At 37.8% G+C, this 16,504-nt stretch overlaps 1 protein-coding gene across 2 annotated transcripts; it reads right to left on the bottom strand.

Annotated features, from left to right (window-relative positions):
• Positions 1 to 1,659: 1,659 nt before the first annotated feature.
• Positions 1,660 to 14,803, bottom strand: LOC130737660 (uncharacterized). Of its 2 annotated transcripts, XM_057589476.1 has the most exons (6): positions 14,356 to 14,803; positions 13,452 to 13,529; positions 5,209 to 5,372; positions 4,719 to 4,841; positions 2,381 to 2,483; positions 1,660 to 2,285 (listed from the first exon to the last, which is right to left on the bottom strand). In XM_057589476.1, the coding sequence occupies exons 3-6, from the start codon at positions 5,301 to 5,303 to the stop codon at positions 2,043 to 2,045; spliced, it is 564 nt and encodes a 187-aa protein (XP_057445459.1). In that variant the 5' UTR covers positions 5,304 to 5,372; positions 13,452 to 13,529; positions 14,356 to 14,803; the 3' UTR covers positions 1,660 to 2,042. The 2 variants fall into 2 exon arrangements, with proteins under 2 accessions (XP_057445459.1, XP_057445458.1); XM_057589475.1 differs by lacking the exons at positions 13,452 to 13,529; positions 14,356 to 14,803 and adding an exon at positions 6,419 to 6,579.
• Positions 14,804 to 16,504: the final 1,701 nt, after the last annotated feature.

Raw genomic sequence — 16,504 nt, 5'->3', positions numbered from 1 at the left:
CATGATTTCCTGTAGTGCAGTCTCGTGTTCTTCTATTCAAGAGCGCATTCCTCCATAAGGTAAAAGGAGTAGTTTCGAGGTTGTCAGAGCTATTTCTAGGAGCACGAATTGTGGCAATCTTAAAGGTCAAATTCACATATAATTAGAGTGGGTAGAAGCTTAGCGAAAGTTAACAAAATCAATTCCTCAATGCGTTTTCTTCAAACGTTTCAACAATCTACTTTAATCATTTTTTTAATTTTCTGCAAAAATCACGTTTCAACAATCAACCTTCATCACCTTTTATCTTTCATCCTTTTGATACAGAATCATTAAATTTAGAGCCTAAACTACCACAATCCCTATGGCGTACACTTGCACTTGCATATTGGCTATCACCCTGCAAATGTCCATCCCTGCAAATTCGGTGCTCCAAATGTTTGACCATGGACGTGAGAGGGTGTGTTAGAAGTCCAACATCAGATAAAGATATGACATAAATAACCTTTACAAAGGTAGAACAACCTTCAATTCTTGAGCAAACTTTTAGATTGTGTTAGTCCTCCCAAATTCCGATATAGTACCAAAAGCTAGGCCCACACATACAACAAGTACGAGCACATACACTCATGATAAATAGAGTATCAGTTAGTCAAGGTGGACACACTGCACAGAAATGAGCTTCTTCAAACACCTTAGTAAATTCTCAAATAAGTATGAAAACCTCATCTTTGATGTTGAGAAGCACAAGTAACATATTCCGTTGATATAAGCGCGGGTTTCATTACACTGGCGCCCTCGTGACTTGCCTAAGAAATGTTATGGTCTCACTCTCATGTCTCAACCAAAGCACTATATCTTATAAAATGGTTTGTGGCTAATGCATGGGTCCTTCTCATCCCAGATACTTTATTTTTCCTGCTTTTTTTCATGAAAAGAAAAAACATATTCCTACGTCTTTTAAAATTTTGGACGAAGAAACTAGAATTTTATTACATTTTTTTTTGTGTGGCTCTTCTCTGTTGAATCTGCAATCTGTAAGTGTCTATCTATTCCGTAAATTTTGTTCTGACTTGCAAACATAAAATCAGGACAGAAACACTGAGAACAAATTTCTTATTATTTTTAAAGCAGAATATCAATAAAAATGAGGAAAGTATCCAAGATATACAAGTCTCCTCGACAGGCATAAAAAAACCAACAACACCGGCAACAAACCAACCCAAAGAAAACAACCAAACCAGAAAAACACCCGAGAGGAAATGGAAACAAAAACACCTAAAGTCAATAGACCAACCCCCAAATAATCCAAACAACCCACAAGCCTAAAAGGCCCTCAAGAAACAGCCAACATCGAAGAATCTACCTCAGCTACCTAAGGACGATCTGCAGGCATTGATCTGGGCCGCAACAAACTTATACCAGAGTTACAATGAGAAATTCAAAATTAACGGTTTAAGGTCTTTCAAACTCCAAAACTGGTGGTAGCAACGGAGCCGGGCAGAGTATACAGAAAAGACAGTTCTATTTTATTAGTATTTGCTATTAGTATTAGATAAGTATTAGTTAATGATCTGGGTTCAGCGAGTCCTTTCTTTCGTGATGAACTATTGGCACCAGTCCTACATTTTGTCTGTGGAGCGAGGAGAAAGGGAGCTCAGCGGCAAGAGGATTGTAACATGAGAGAAGCAAGGAGGTCAACTCTTATTTATCAAGTTGGAACAGCCCCAGTAACAATTTTACATGTGCATGTTTATCTTGGAAACATTTTCATTTGTAGGAAACCACAAAAAATTGGTTAATGAACAAAATTGAAACCAAAAGAAAGCCTAACACATCACGTAGGGCAAGCATTAGCAACTAATAAAACTTCATGGGTAGCCTTGAAGAGATGACGCACATAGAACTAGTAAGACCTTCAGTGTAGTTTGATCTGATATGACCAAAAGATCAAAAACTCACTCAATAATGAGGCAGAGTATATGCCCCTGCAAGTATTATTGTAAAGTTCATTTGCTCAATAGCCAAAATTTCAATATTATTGTAACTTGGCACCGTTAAAATCACCAATCACCCCCTCTGAATCCACTTCTGAAACTCTCAGCCTCTGCTTTCTTTTGCTTCACAATTTCATGTATCTTGGGATTAAAGAAACGATCGCGAACATATTTCCTCTCCTCAGCTTGTATCTCCTTGATAGGATTAGGATATGGGTTTGGAGGAGGTCTCTTTCCTTGAAGATGAGCAATTTCCTTCAGACGTTTATATGCCTGCTTCTTCGCCTTCTTCTCAGCCCGATATTCCGTCTAGGAAGCAGAAAACATCCATGTGATTATTAGAGGACAAAGGAAAAATAAATTGCAGAAAAATACAATTTAAGGAACTGGTTCAGGTTACATACATCGGCTACAGACATTGCTTGTTCCTCACTAATGCCATGCTCTTTCAACTCAAGAACCCTCAAGGCAAACAGACGAGATGGAGGGGGATCAAAAGCACAGAACCTGTTGAACTCAAATCATTAATCACATATATTGATAAATGCTTATTGTGTTTGGTGCTTCAATTTTATTATTACCATTAAGGCTACAGCTTATGTAAGAGTTATACTGATGCAAATAGAAGCAAATTGAAAAAAACTGCCATACTCTATGTATCGATATCTGCCATCAATAAGTAACTATTCCATAGATGAATGCATAGAGAATTGATAAAACCAGCACGTATTAAGTTTTTTAGTACCATACCATATATAATACAAAAATAAAAATCAAAATAAAAATGAATTGTAAGAAAGTAAGTAAATCATATTCTAATTGGTGGAAGAAAAACACTTGAGAACTTCTGATAGATACTCAGTTAGCTAGTTAGTTAGGGATTAGTTAGGAATTAGTGAGTGAGGCTTATCGCCTATAAATAAGAGAGTTAGGGAGAGTGTTAGCTATCCTGGGGGATCACATGTAATTGGGGTTTAGGGAGAGTAGCTGAGTCTCTTGAATTACTCAGCAACGGTGTTCTTTTAATCTTTTCTGTATTGAATAACAGTTTTCTATCTTCTTCTTGGCTGATTCTATCAACCTCACAACCATCAAAACATAAAAGGGAAAGAATTATCAAATAGAAGTGGAGACACTCCATGTGAGAATAATAGAATTGGTACCCAGAAGAAAAGAAGCGAGAAACTGAATATTTCATTTAACAGTAAAATTAAGCTATCTAGTATTTATAGAAAGCTGAAGCTTCTAAGAGCATCTCCAATGCAAGGTTCTTAGTTCTTATTTTTTAGTTAAGAACTAAGAACTGAGTTCTTAACCACTGGAGGTGCTGACGTGGAGTTCTTAGTTCTTAAAAATAAGAACTAGGTTCTTATATAAGGAGTTTTACTTTTGAGTTCTTAGCATAAACAATTAATTTTTTCTCTCTCATTCATTTAATTTAAGTATTGAGTTAACATTTAAATTCAAATCAAATTTATATAGAAATAAAAAATATTAATATAATGGTATTGTGGGACCGGATGAATAGTGCTAAGAACTAAGAACTAAGAACTAAGAACTAAGAACTAAGAACTAAGAACTAAGAACTAAGAACTCATGGTTGGAGCAAAATCTGCAAAGAGTTGCTTAAGCACATGTGGCAATACGGACCCACATGAATAGTGCTAAGAACTAAGAACTAGCATTAGAGATGCTCTAAAAGAAGCTAAGAGCTAACTCACTGCATTAAAAAATGTAACTAACTACAGCTGTCAATGACAGGTAAGAACAATTACAACTGGCAACAGCTGTTAAAATAACAGTCACTAACAGAAACTAACAGCATATAACAAAGCCTTCACTAAAGCAAGAAACCGAGACTAGCTATATCACTGTTAGAGAAGTAGTGAAACAGGTTATGGATCATTAGTTCACCACGTGAGCAGTTCTATAAAGAACTCAGTCAACCCCTTAAAAGGACAAGTCCAAAAAATTGAAGAAAAAGAACGAGAGAAAATGACACCTGGTTCATGTTTCTGCTGTTTTGAAACAAAGGAACTCAAAAGTAGGCTCCAGATAAGATATATTCATTGTAACTAGAGAACATAACCAAATACCGAATGCTCTTAAAAAACAATGTGTCTGTTGCATAAAGATATTTGTGCAAGGGAAGGGATAAAGCTCCTCAAAAGAGAGCTTCAATGTAAAGTGAAAAGGGATGCATCCACTATTGATTTAATTTAAAGCGTATTATAATCTTATTCTAAACCCATTATAATTCAAGGGTAGATACACTCTAACTTACTAACTTTACAGTCAAGCTCACTTTAGAGGAGATTTTTCCATGTGCAGCATATTTGATTGGTATTGGGAACAAGGCTACACTCATACAGAACTCATTTTTGAACAAACATTTTAGCTGCTAACATTAGGCATTAAAATAAACTAGGCATTTCATGTGCATATTGAGAAATTAAGATGAATATATGTGTTTAGGAGCAAGATGACATCTAAATACTCCCATCAAAAAGCACATAAGTTCTTGCTTAGGAATCATATTGAAACTTGAAGCATAACATTTCCCCAGTCATTAATCAAAATTTAGAATATCAAGTACAATTTTCCTTCATGACAACATCCTATCACCTTCTGGAAACCAAACTCATAGCAAGATAGCACATGTTACAGCTTATATAAATCAGGATACGATGCTTGAGCATTGTAATTTAAATAACAATAGAGACAAGAGAAAAAGGGCAATACTTGATCGGATCATGGTACTTAGATTCAGGGTATTTTTTATAGAACTTTTTCACATAAACATCCTCAGGAAGAGTGATGGTCTGAATTTTATCCCCAGCTCGAGGAAATGTTGCAGGTGGCGCTCTGGTAAACACAATCAAAAAAAAAATATTAGACAAATTTTTCCATAAGGAAACACTGCTTAGATAAATTATAAAAATAAAAATTCAGCCAGTGGCAAAACATAGCATCAAATTCAAAGTGTAGACCAAGACTGGGAAAGGTGAACATCACAAGCAGCATAATTCTTGGTGTGAATGTGGAAAGTATATTATTGAGAAATAGAGAGTTAAGCATTCATTGAAAAATATGCCATACAGGAGCAAATGAAGCCTCATTGTTTATAACCAAGATGGGACATTCACAAATAGAACAGAGAAACACTAAAATAGAAAATAAAAACACCAATTCACTAAAAGTGAGAGCAAAATAGAAAGAGTAGGAGACTAACTGTTCCATGGCTTTGAGCCACACGGGTTCTGCCTTGGCCAAACCCTTCACAAGCTTTCTGGTTCGAGAAAGCAAATCTCCTTTCATAAACGACATTGTTTACACTTCTTCGTTCTTTGTGCTTTCTGTTGCTAGTTGCTACAATGTGCCTCTTGCTGTTGCAAACTACAAGCACCAATAATAAACTAATAAGGCAGGACAGAGCTGAGTCACAAAAAGTATACAGGGTTTTTTAAGTGAATCAAGTTCATTGGGTGTCCATCTGAACCGGGTTCAAATATTGTTAATTTCAACCAGCATAGGCATTTAAATAACCAAATATTTAAGTTCATTACAACCACATGTTTACATATGTTAATGGTAATTCCTTTTCTTGTTTCCCTATAAAATTACGAGATATTTTCAAGTATGGTTTGCAATATGTCATGTTTCGAACATAAAGGTTTTGAACTAATACTACAGTTATTGGTTATTATCATTAGTTAGTACATGCTGGATATAGCGGGAACTTGAGTAGACCTTGAAAGCTTAAGTTTTTAAGGGACTGGTTTGGGACCTTTATAGGTAAGAAAGGATTCATGAAAAGTTCAGCTAAACAAATGACAACTCACAATCCCCAATAGAAACCCCTTCTACAGCTTGAGTTCCAAAATAATTAAAATTTTAGTCAATTTAATTTAACCATTACATGGTAAAATATCACAAACTAATTCATTGCATCTAAAGCAGAAAAACTTTCACCACCATTTAAATTTTATAAGATCTCAAAACTAAAAGATCCAATCCCCACAATATGAGATTTTATATGAGTCCTTAACAGCAGAACAGTGAGATAGTCTCTCAAACATGCAACTGAATAGACATTCAATCACAGACCCAAATAACATTCAAAAATCCATTTGACAGCTCAATAAAACATTTTTAAGAGCTTTCCATTACATGAAAGACACAATTCATAAAAAAAGAATTTTCACAAACATGTTACAGGCAGTCGCGGAGCCAGGATTTTTGTGGAGCCTGTGCAAAGTTTAATGTTTAATTTAAAAACTATAATCGCATATTCGGATACACAAAATGTAACTGTGAAGAAAAAAAAATTATTGTTGATGGGAAGGAGATTGTTCAATTGAGAAGATTTCCTCCCAGAGATACAAGTGTTACGCATTTAAATCAGATGAAGGCAAAGAGCAACTTCAGCAGAATCAACATACCTGATACAAAGTTTCAGTTTGAGAGAGGAAGAAGCAGGGGCTGTTCGAACGAGAGAAAGAGAATCAGGGAAAGAGACGATGTGCGATTCAGAATGTGTGCGTGAGAGGAAACGAAAAACGTGTGTGTAAGGGCTGCACTCACTCACACTGTTACAGATCTATTTTTTTTTTTGCCCATTTAATACATTTTTTTCTTCTCAAAAAAGGGCCTGCGGCCCAAGTAAACAATTTTTGGCAAGAAGCCTGGGCATGTGCCCAGCCTAGTCGGGCGCTGCATCCGCCCCATGTTACCGGCATAGGAATTGAATTACTCACAATATTGAAATCCTAACGTGCATAACAAAATTCCAAGGTCCTAGGGTTAGGTAAAAGTAAAACGAATCTTCCCTCCTACCTGTTGCTTCTTAATCGCAGTTTCAGGGGTTTTTAGACAAATCTTACGAAGCCAAAATCAGCATACACACTTGAAATAAATTGAAAGAAAAGAAGTGCTAGAGTTGAGAGAGACGGTGTGAGCGTGAAAGGAAGAAGAAAGATATCACAACAATACAATGAATTGAAAAAGAAAGAAAAAAATTAGGCTTAATAGCACTTTTGGTCCCCCCACGTTTCAAAAATGTGCAATAATAATCCCTCACGTTTAAAAATAGCATAATGGTACTCTGACGTTAATCTTCGTTAGCAGTTTTGGTCCCTTAGCTCATTTCCGTTAGAAACTTAACATTTTTGTTTGACATGACATTTTTTTTCTGATGTGACATTAAGACTAGGAGAGAGAAAGGTTTTGGGGGGAAAACTAAACACGTGAGAATCACGTGAGGGTTATCTGAACCTAAATCAATCCCCAAATAGTAACCCTAGGTAAAAAATTGCACTAAATCTACGGCGGCGATAAAACCGAGAGGAAGGAAGGACCACGGTGGTGAGGACCTGCGATTGTGGTGGTGAGGACCTGCAATTGCTGTGGTGAGGACCTGCGATTGCGAGCGAGGTCGACGGTGGTGAGAAGCTCGATTGTGGTGAGGAAGAAAATAGTCACTGATTCAATATCCATACAAACCTCAAACAGCCCACAACCATAAAACCTCCTTCCACGATTGACCTCAGTCCATGTTGTCACCAATGGACTTTCAACACCACATTCATACAGCACTACTCGCCGCCTTGTCTCAGAACTAGTCGAGTTGGATGAAATATCGCGAAAGCTAGACAACCCATGAGAACCTTCGTTTCTTCTTTGCGACTCCGGTACCCTGCGACTTAGGTATCTCTGAAATTAGGTGTGGTTGAAGTCTTGAAGATCCTCCCATGGTTAGGGTTCACGATTTTGGGATATGGGGGAGAAGAAGAGAATTAGGGTTCGCGATTTTGGGATTTGGGGGAGAAGAGGAGAATAGGGTTCGTGATTTTCAGATTTAGGGAAGAAGATAATACAAGAAGAGGTTAGGGTCACGTGAGGGGCATGTGAACTCCTTAAAAACCGGTTCTCTCTCCTACACTAATGCCAGGTCATATAAAAAAAAAGCCAATCAGACAAAAACGCTAAGTTTTTTACGGAACGGGGATGGGGGACTAAAACTATTGACGGAGGTAAACGTCGAGGTACCATTATGCTATTTTTAAACGTGGAGGGTTATTATTGTACATTTTTGAAACCTGGGGGACCAAAAGTGCTAATAAGCCAAACAATTATATGCAGAGAACAGAATACAAACATAAAAAAGCAGAGCACTCACCGTTTTTGTGAGTTTGGAAGGATCTCTATCTCTTCAGCCTTATATTGGTCCAAGTTAGAATTTTATATCCAGCTCATTTTTTTCGTAGAAAAGTTATTTTATATATGAATTAATTTTTATTTTTCTTAAATTATTCTTATAGTCATTTCCGACTCACCAAAAAAAGATTTATTGATTTATTCTTATAGATTTTACTTATTTTTGGCAAAAAAATGTTTGAAGATTATTTTTCTTTAAATATGAGTGAAAAAATTTGTTTGCACATGCTAAATTTGTTAAACATTAACCATGCACATAACTTTCAAAAAAAAAAAAACCATGCACATAAAACATTTTTAGTAGACTTTATGATTTGATTTGTTTCTTGAAAATTTCAGTACAGAATGACATTTGAACATTTTTTGAAAACATAAATATGAAATATGTTCATGCTTCATAGTTCATAATTTAAACACAAATTTATTATATTATCATAATATGTATTTAAAAAATACGATATTATCATTATCATATATCATAAATTAATACGCAAATTTTAAAATGTTACATATCTATGATATGAGAATAATGTGTGTACATATATACATTTTTGGTGCTTTGGAAGTAATTTATACCAGCTCAGAGAACTTACTGTGAAGTGTATCTCATAGCTTTAAATTATGTTTCAATTTCAATTCCACTGACTCACTGAGATTTACCTTAATGGGGTTGTGCCCCCTACTGCACCAAAATTCTTCATAGTCTAAATAAAATGATTAGTAAGCTATGTGAACACACTTTATCAATTGAAATTAGTACATTGTATAGCTTTTTCACATTCTTCTAAGTTCCAACAAGTATCCTTAACTTCCACAATCTTGATTTTCATTAGAAATTATAAACTTAACCATACTAAGAAATTTAAGACTCACATTTATGACTTTCTTACTTTACAACGACTATTTGAAGCTTAATAAGCCACAGATCCACAAGGAAAAAGACAAGCTTCATAGGTAAATTACAGGAAGCAAAAGAAAAAAACTGATGAGTTTTTTAACTGTAAATTGCACAGCATACAGTTCAATCCTATGTGTATAAAAATTTCACCATATTAATAGCTTTACCAAACCAGCTGTGTCAAGTGGTAACATAAAAGACACTTTCAAAAATGTGTAATCCTTCCTAGGCCAAAGACTCAGAAAAGTTCCACCATCAAGGATCTTACACAAATTGAGATCAAAGAAGCTGCTGCTGGTACCCAAGGAAGTAATTCAATTACTGTTTTATTATCTACCTAATAAAAAACCTCCTTTGTCATTTTTCTTTGCCACTTCATTTACTGTTTTACTATCCAAGGAAGAGCTAAGGGTACCATCATGCCAAAACCAATGTTGACAACTTTGAAGTGCCACTTCTAAGACTCCCCTCCCCAAAACCCTCTATATTAAATTTTTTAAAAAGTTCCTTCAAATAATCTGGTCTTGAAAACAGACCAGTCTTTCATGCAAGCTCTGTCAACTCCATTTTCCCAACAATTTTCTCTTTCCCCTTTCCTCCCCCCATGACTTTTGCACACTATTGACATTGAGTTTTGACAACAAATCCTACGGTCCTACCCCCCAATACCCATTTTGCATGTGTCCCCTCATTCCCCTTGGATTAGTGGCTTAGAAAGCAACTCTTCATTGCTTTAGAACACAGGACTCAACAACATCCACCACTTTCCTTAACTTCCCCAATCTTAATTTTCAATAGAAATGACAAACTTAACAGCACCAAGAAATTTAAGACTAGAAATTGGATGATAAGACTCTCAATCATGGCTTTCTTCCTTTACTAAAACAATTTGAAGCTTAATAAGCCATAGATCATCTAAGAATAAGCAAAAACAATTAAGCAAACAAAATGGCCTGGTCAGATCCTAGTCCCACTCACTCAAATTACAATTACCACAACATTTCAGTACCTTTTGATCAAGAGATTGATATGAATTATAAACACAAATGAAAACTAAATCAAACCCCAAAGCACTTTTTCTGATAGACTAGTGCAACAACGAAAATCAGGAATGAGCATGAACCGGTAAAAAATAAACAATGAATCATGAATAAATTAATAACACCACAACTGAGCAATGTTCACCGAAATTTTGGGTTGGAAATGCAAGAAAAAGAATGAAGCACTCTTGGAGTTCGGAGAATGATGATGAACAACCTCCGATCGTAGAAGACGATAACAACGACAGAAACGACGGCAGCGGATAGCAACGACGACGACAACAGTAATGCGGATCTTAGTGTTTCAAGCGAGCCATGTAGGGCGAAGAAGTGGGTTTTGGAACGTGGGACAGAAGTTGTAGTTTAAAATTTAATGGGGGCATTTTTGTCAAATTGCATAGGCCTCTAATGTGCAATAAGGGACCCGTGCTTGTTATTGCCACCATCCCCACATCTATTCATGTTACCTTTAAAATTGTAAAATCTGAAGAAAAAAACCCTTTAATATTTTTTCCACTCGCACTTTTCAAGTTCGTTACTATCACACTTTCAAAGTGCGTTAATCTTAACTCACTTAAAATTGCGACATGAACACACTTAGAAAGTGCATTAGAACCGGTTTGGTTGTAACTACCGCTTATTGTGAAAGTCTAAATTTCCATAACTCTCAAATTCCAATTGGACTGGGCGAGACCCATGGGTCCCTCGCCCAGGAGACTTGACCTAAGGCAAGGAACGCGCCATAACATTGGGACGCCCTTCCCGAGGCCCAACTGGCCCATTTCTGCAGGATAAAGGCGCCAAAGCCCAACGCCACCTCTATAAATAGAAGGGAAATACCAATTGTAAAGGACTCTTAGCTCATTTGAGAAATATTCAGATTGAAATTCAGTTACATTTGAGAGGGTACTACCTTCCCTCTCTATGTTCTAGCACGAAACATTTGGCGCCGTCTGTGGGGACCGGTAGATTTCGATTCCCAGACTACGTGGATCGTGATTCGGTGGAGTGAAGCTCGTTTTTCTGTGCGATTTCTCTCCAGTTTTTCTTGATGGATCGTGATTTGATTCCCGCGCAATTCGCAATTTGATTTCGAGAAGTTCAAGTCTCTGTGAAAACTGGTGCGATTCAGAAGTAAGTGGTGGAATTCTCAGTTCGTCGACAGAGTTTGATGGAGCCCTCTCGCTAACGATGTAACACCCCGATTTCGGTGGCGTCACTTTAGTAACCAAAAATCAAATAAAGCGGAAAAGCAGGTATTTTTTTTCGTTTTCTTTTAAAATAAAAAACTTGTCGAAACAAAGACTCTACTCAATCGCGATTAACAGCGACTAACATACGATATAAGTACAGCCCTCGCTGCAACTGAAAACATCGTCACGAGTGTCCTTAGGTGACGGAAAGTAACACCAAGTAACTAAAATTATTGCCCAACGGCAAACAAGTGCGACCCATAGATGGAGTCATAAGTTTTATAAATACAGTTCTCCAAGAAAGTAAGTCAGCCCAAAAAGGCCTCCAAAAGACTTCCTACGTCCGACAACTCCCTGTGATCCCCATGGAAGAGAACCACACAAAAAGCTAATAGTCGGGGACCTACCCTGCCCCAAAATGAGGAATGACAATCAGAGCTATGACACTAACACCCAACCTTAGTAGGCTCTAAACACCCATACCCTATACTTCCATCATCGACCCTCATCTGATCATGCATTCAGTCCGGGTCCCCGTCGAAAGCTTCAGTAATAGTCATTACGCTCCTGGTCCTCCTCGAGTGACGAATCATCACGAATCGACTGACGGACGCCTGGCAGCAAGCCGACCGCCCAAACACAAACATGCAACCAAAGCCAAGGTGCTAGGGTCAACTTACGGAATACAATAGATATACAAACAACATGTGATAAAGGGGGTATATACTTATATAGGTTCTGAGTTGCCTATCTTAAGGTATATATTTAGCATGTTATCAAGGCTCTAATAAACAATTCGATATCTGCTATCTCAACAGTTCAGTAAACAATGGCTCAACAATTCAATAAGGGTGCATGTATGCATGCAATGTCAATTCAAAAGATGATCCCAACAAATAGGCATGTCAAGTCGATCCAACCCATCGGGTTGAACATACAGACTCGCACACGCAACAAATGACAACGCCATGTCGGTTCACTCAATAAAGTCGAACATACAGACGTTGCGCGCGTCCAATGACTATCGCCGAATCGATCCAATCCATCCAATTGAACATACGGATCCGCGCGTGTCGAAAGGGTATCGCTGAATCGATCCAATCCATCGGATTGAACATATGGATTCACGCGAGCTGGTATGGCGATCGCTGAATCGATCCAATCCATCGGATTGAATGTACGGACTCACGCGTGTCAAACAATTATTGCCGAATCGGTTCAACCCGTCGGGTTTGAACATACGGATTCGCGCCGCAATGTCGAAGATACACTCTAGGTGTTCTTCGATAAAGGCCGGTCTTTTGACCGTCCCAAACCTCAAACGTATGCATAATGCAATATGGTTAACTAAACATCGAATCGTCCTCACACGTACGTGTTTAACCACAACTCTCAATTTAAAAGTACCCGAAGGTCAAAGTCTTCTTTGCGACTAGGCTGTGAAAAGCCGGAGTACATATTGCACTCAGTGCCATTTCCATGGTCACTATGGTTCATCCCCGTGACGACCATCAAATCATCTCAAGTTCAAAGCTTTTCGACTATTTCCCGTTTTTCACAATCATTTCCAACTCTTAAATTTTCCTAATGGTCTCGTTAATTAATCAAAGCATTTCAAATTGAGTTAATCAAGTTATGAGTTTTATTATCGAAATCCAAGTTCCATAAGTTCTCAAGTTCCAAATTCTAACTATTCAAAGTTTCCCAAAATCCCCCAAATATAATCCTCGGGAAAAGTCTAAGTATTTCAAAGAGGGCTAGATCTCAGACCTCAGGTCAGGACCTGCCTAGGGTTATTATTTCAACCTGAAGGATCAATTCAAATGTCCCACGCTCCGCAATCGCGTCAATACGCACAGTTTGATATCAATTCAATATCTCAAGCTATAAGAAGCAATATAATAATAATTAAGTGCGGGAATCATAAGACAGAAACCAGTAAACGACCGAAGCCTCTCAGAAAACGGAGATACACGTCTTATATAAGTTTTACTCGGCTGAAGCCTACAGAAAATATTTCGCAGTTCAAAGCATAAACAATATCCAAGCAATATTCAATATCAAGCAATATTCAAGTCGAATTTATCGACGCCTACAGTATAATAGCTAGTAAGTAAGTTGCCCTAACCTCGAGTTGTTCCAGTCTCGCGGTGCAGGTCTCGCTCACAAGCTTGTTCAGTCAACCCCAAAGTTTCCACAATTGAACCTTTGAGCAAACAAAGCAATAATGAATCAAAACAAGTCGATACAGTCGAAACAATCCTAACTAATGTTCGACAAAGCTCAAGAAGCTTCAGAGTACAACATTTAGGCACGAATGGAAGGGCTTTCCCCGAATGGATGAGTTTTGACTCGATTCAAGTTTTGTACAAAAACACTTTATTCGCTAAAACGTGCATAACTCGAGCTACAGAACTCGGAATGACACGAAACCAAAGCCAAAATTTCGACAACGGAGAGAGCTACGCTATAACTCAGGACATACAGACCCAAAAATTATTTTTGGACACGGTACCATGGCATATAAGTTTTGGCCACTATCAAAATAGGGTTTCCCGAACTTTTTCTTCGATCTAATCTAATTCCTAGGTATTCTTAGGCGATATCTAGGCCAGGGAAACTCTCAGAAAAATTATCAGGTCGAAAACTAACACAGGGGTATTTTGGTCAGTGTTTTTAGCCTGAAAACTCAAAGTCGGAATTTTGAGAAATAAATTTGATGAGCGTGTTCCTAACGACATTTATAACAACTAATCATACTGACACTAAGCTCAGTCGAGAGTTTTTAATCCAAAGAACGAAGCTTTGGTTAGAAAATGGGTATTTTCACAGAATTGAAGCTCCGCGACGATTCGGCGAGATTCAGCAGAAAACAACCGGATATTCATGCTCTTGGGCATGTAGGCAATAAGTTTAGACACTGAAATCAAGTTATTTGAACAGTTTTACAAAAAACTCAAAACTTTGAGCACAGAAAGACATAGAGAAAAGCGATAGAATTTACGATCAGAGGTAAGGAAAAACATCTATACCTCGAGGTCTACGCGTAGCAACTGTCAGTGCGACGATCGGTCAAGAAACGAAGAAACTGTGCTTGAATCCTCTTACTCCCAAGTCTGATTCTTCTTGATTTAATTAAGTAGACAAGGCAATGGCATATTTGCACTCGTGCTAGTAGAAAATTAATATGGTGGTGATATTTGATGAAGAAATGGGTGCTGGTAATGAGATGATGATTGTGTTACCGAGAAAGAAAAAGTGGTTGCTTTGTTAAATTGATTGATGAGAAGAAGTGGTGCATCTTGACTTGATAAAATAATTGGTGGTGATCTTCAGCAGGGAAGACGTGAAGGAAGGAGAAAATAAATGAAACTTGGTGATAGGAAGAACATGGTGTGCGTGTGTTGCCAAAGGGAGGAGTAATGGTACCATATGGTGTTGAATTGTTGCTGCCAGAAGGGAAAGAAAAAGAAGAAGATGGGAGTGAAGAGAGTGAACGGAAATCAGAATGGGAGAGTGAGTAAATGAGTGGGTGAGAGATGTCGAGAGTGAGGGAGGATAAGGATGGAGATATACATATTTTAGGGGAGATATTTTGTAAAGATATTTTGTAAATCGGTATGGATTAATTTAGACACTGAAAGATTTACCTCATAAAGTTAAGAGAAAAATATAAAAATAATATATTATTATACCAAATATTATGAGGATCTCTATGAAACAATAAAATACAAATTTAGATCACTTTGCGCAAATTAAAATGATCTATAACAAAGAAATGGGTAAAAACTGAGCTAAAGAATATATGTGAGACGATTAGAACAAATATGAAGTTGTCATATTATGCATCAGAGTTAAGTATATCTCAATAAAATGTCGATACTTGTTCCAGGTTCATTTAAGTGAGAAAATGGCTTGGACGCAGTCTGCTTCAAAATATGCCGCAAAACTACTTTTTGCAATTGATGTCGGATGAGAAAACTTCCTTCTGAAGAAATGTTAGAAACATCGAAAAAAATGGGTGTACGCGTGTGGAATCTTCGTTTGAAGCTCCGAATAGAAAAAGTCTTCATCAACAGTTTATTTTAAGGTTCTTGAGCTATTAGAGATTCAGTTTCGGCAAACTTCCGAGAATTGGAATCGGACGTTCGTACATTCCAGGGTTTCGGATCGAAACGCTTGTCATAGAAAGGATTAAGAGAAATTCTAACATTTCTCTGAAGATTTTTGGAATTAGTTTCTATAGTGCTCTTAAGGGTAAATTAATCGTTTACTAACGCTCTTGCCCTAGGCGTAAGCGAATAAGACTCGCGTTATAACTTATATCGATTTTAATACTATTCTTAGTCTTTTCCTGAACTTTCTCCTTCATAAATTTAGTCCATTTGGTAAACACTTGTTTAGGTTTCCTTCACGATACATCGAAACCTAATCGTGAATATGAATTTAATTAATTTATTCTAAGCTTAAAAACTTGGGTCTCACAGACGACGAGGCAAGGAACCAGAGCGAAGTTACATTTTTTCCCCGCACACCGCGAGGTTGGATAGACATCGCCGTGCAGAAGCACGTCGAGCGTTAAGTGGCGACTTGAAGATGCAAAATGAGTGTTTATAGGAGCAGTTGAGTTACTATCACCTCCGACAGTGGAATCATGAGGAGGAGGAAGTTGCGGCTACGGCCGAAACCAAGCCTTTCTCGGCGGAAGTACGAGAGGTGACTGTACCGGACGGCATGACGAGCCTCGTGTTGGAGGCGTACGACGGACAAACCAGTCCCAAGAATCATTTGTCTCGTTTTGAGGCGAAAATGGCGAAGTACGCGGTTTCCGACGCTGTGAAATGCAGGATGTTTCCATCAACGTTTCGAGGCGCGGCAAAGGAATGGTTCACGAATCTGCCTCCAGGATCCATAGCTAAGTTCCGTGGTTTCTCATCAGAATTCCTTGACCATTTCTCTTCAAGGACGGTCGAGGATCTGTTTGATACTCGGCAGGAGGAACGTGAAACATTGGAACAATATGTGAAATGATACAGTGCCATATCCGCGAGGTTTGAGGAATTGCAGCCACGCGTGTGCGTGTGCGCTTTCAAAGGTGGTTTGGCCCGGGGAGAATTTTATTACGAGCTGAGTAGGGAGCTGGCATGCTCAATGATGGAAGTCCGCACCCGAGCGCAGTAC

This window comes from Lotus japonicus, chromosome 2 (genome assembly GCF_012489685.1).
Source record: "Lotus japonicus ecotype B-129 chromosome 2, LjGifu_v1.2".
Taxonomy (NCBI): Eukaryota; Viridiplantae; Streptophyta; class Magnoliopsida; order Fabales; family Fabaceae; genus Lotus; species Lotus japonicus.
The sequence above is the reverse complement of the archived record's forward strand: the minus strand, read 5'-3'. Positions and strand labels throughout refer to the sequence as shown.

Coding starts and splice junctions, on each gene's coding strand:
- LOC130737660 (XM_057589476.1), bottom strand. CDS start 5,303: ATGTCGTTTATGAAAGGAGATTTGCTTTCTCGAACCAGAAAGCTTGTG. Junction 4,842..5,208: donor TGGCTCAAAGCCATGGAACA/GTTAGTCTCCTA, acceptor TGTGTTTACCAG/AGCGCCACCTGCAACATTTC. Junction 2,484..4,718: donor AAGTACCATGATCCGATCAA/GTATTGCCCTTT, acceptor TGAGTTCAACAG/GTTCTGTGCTTTTGATCCCC.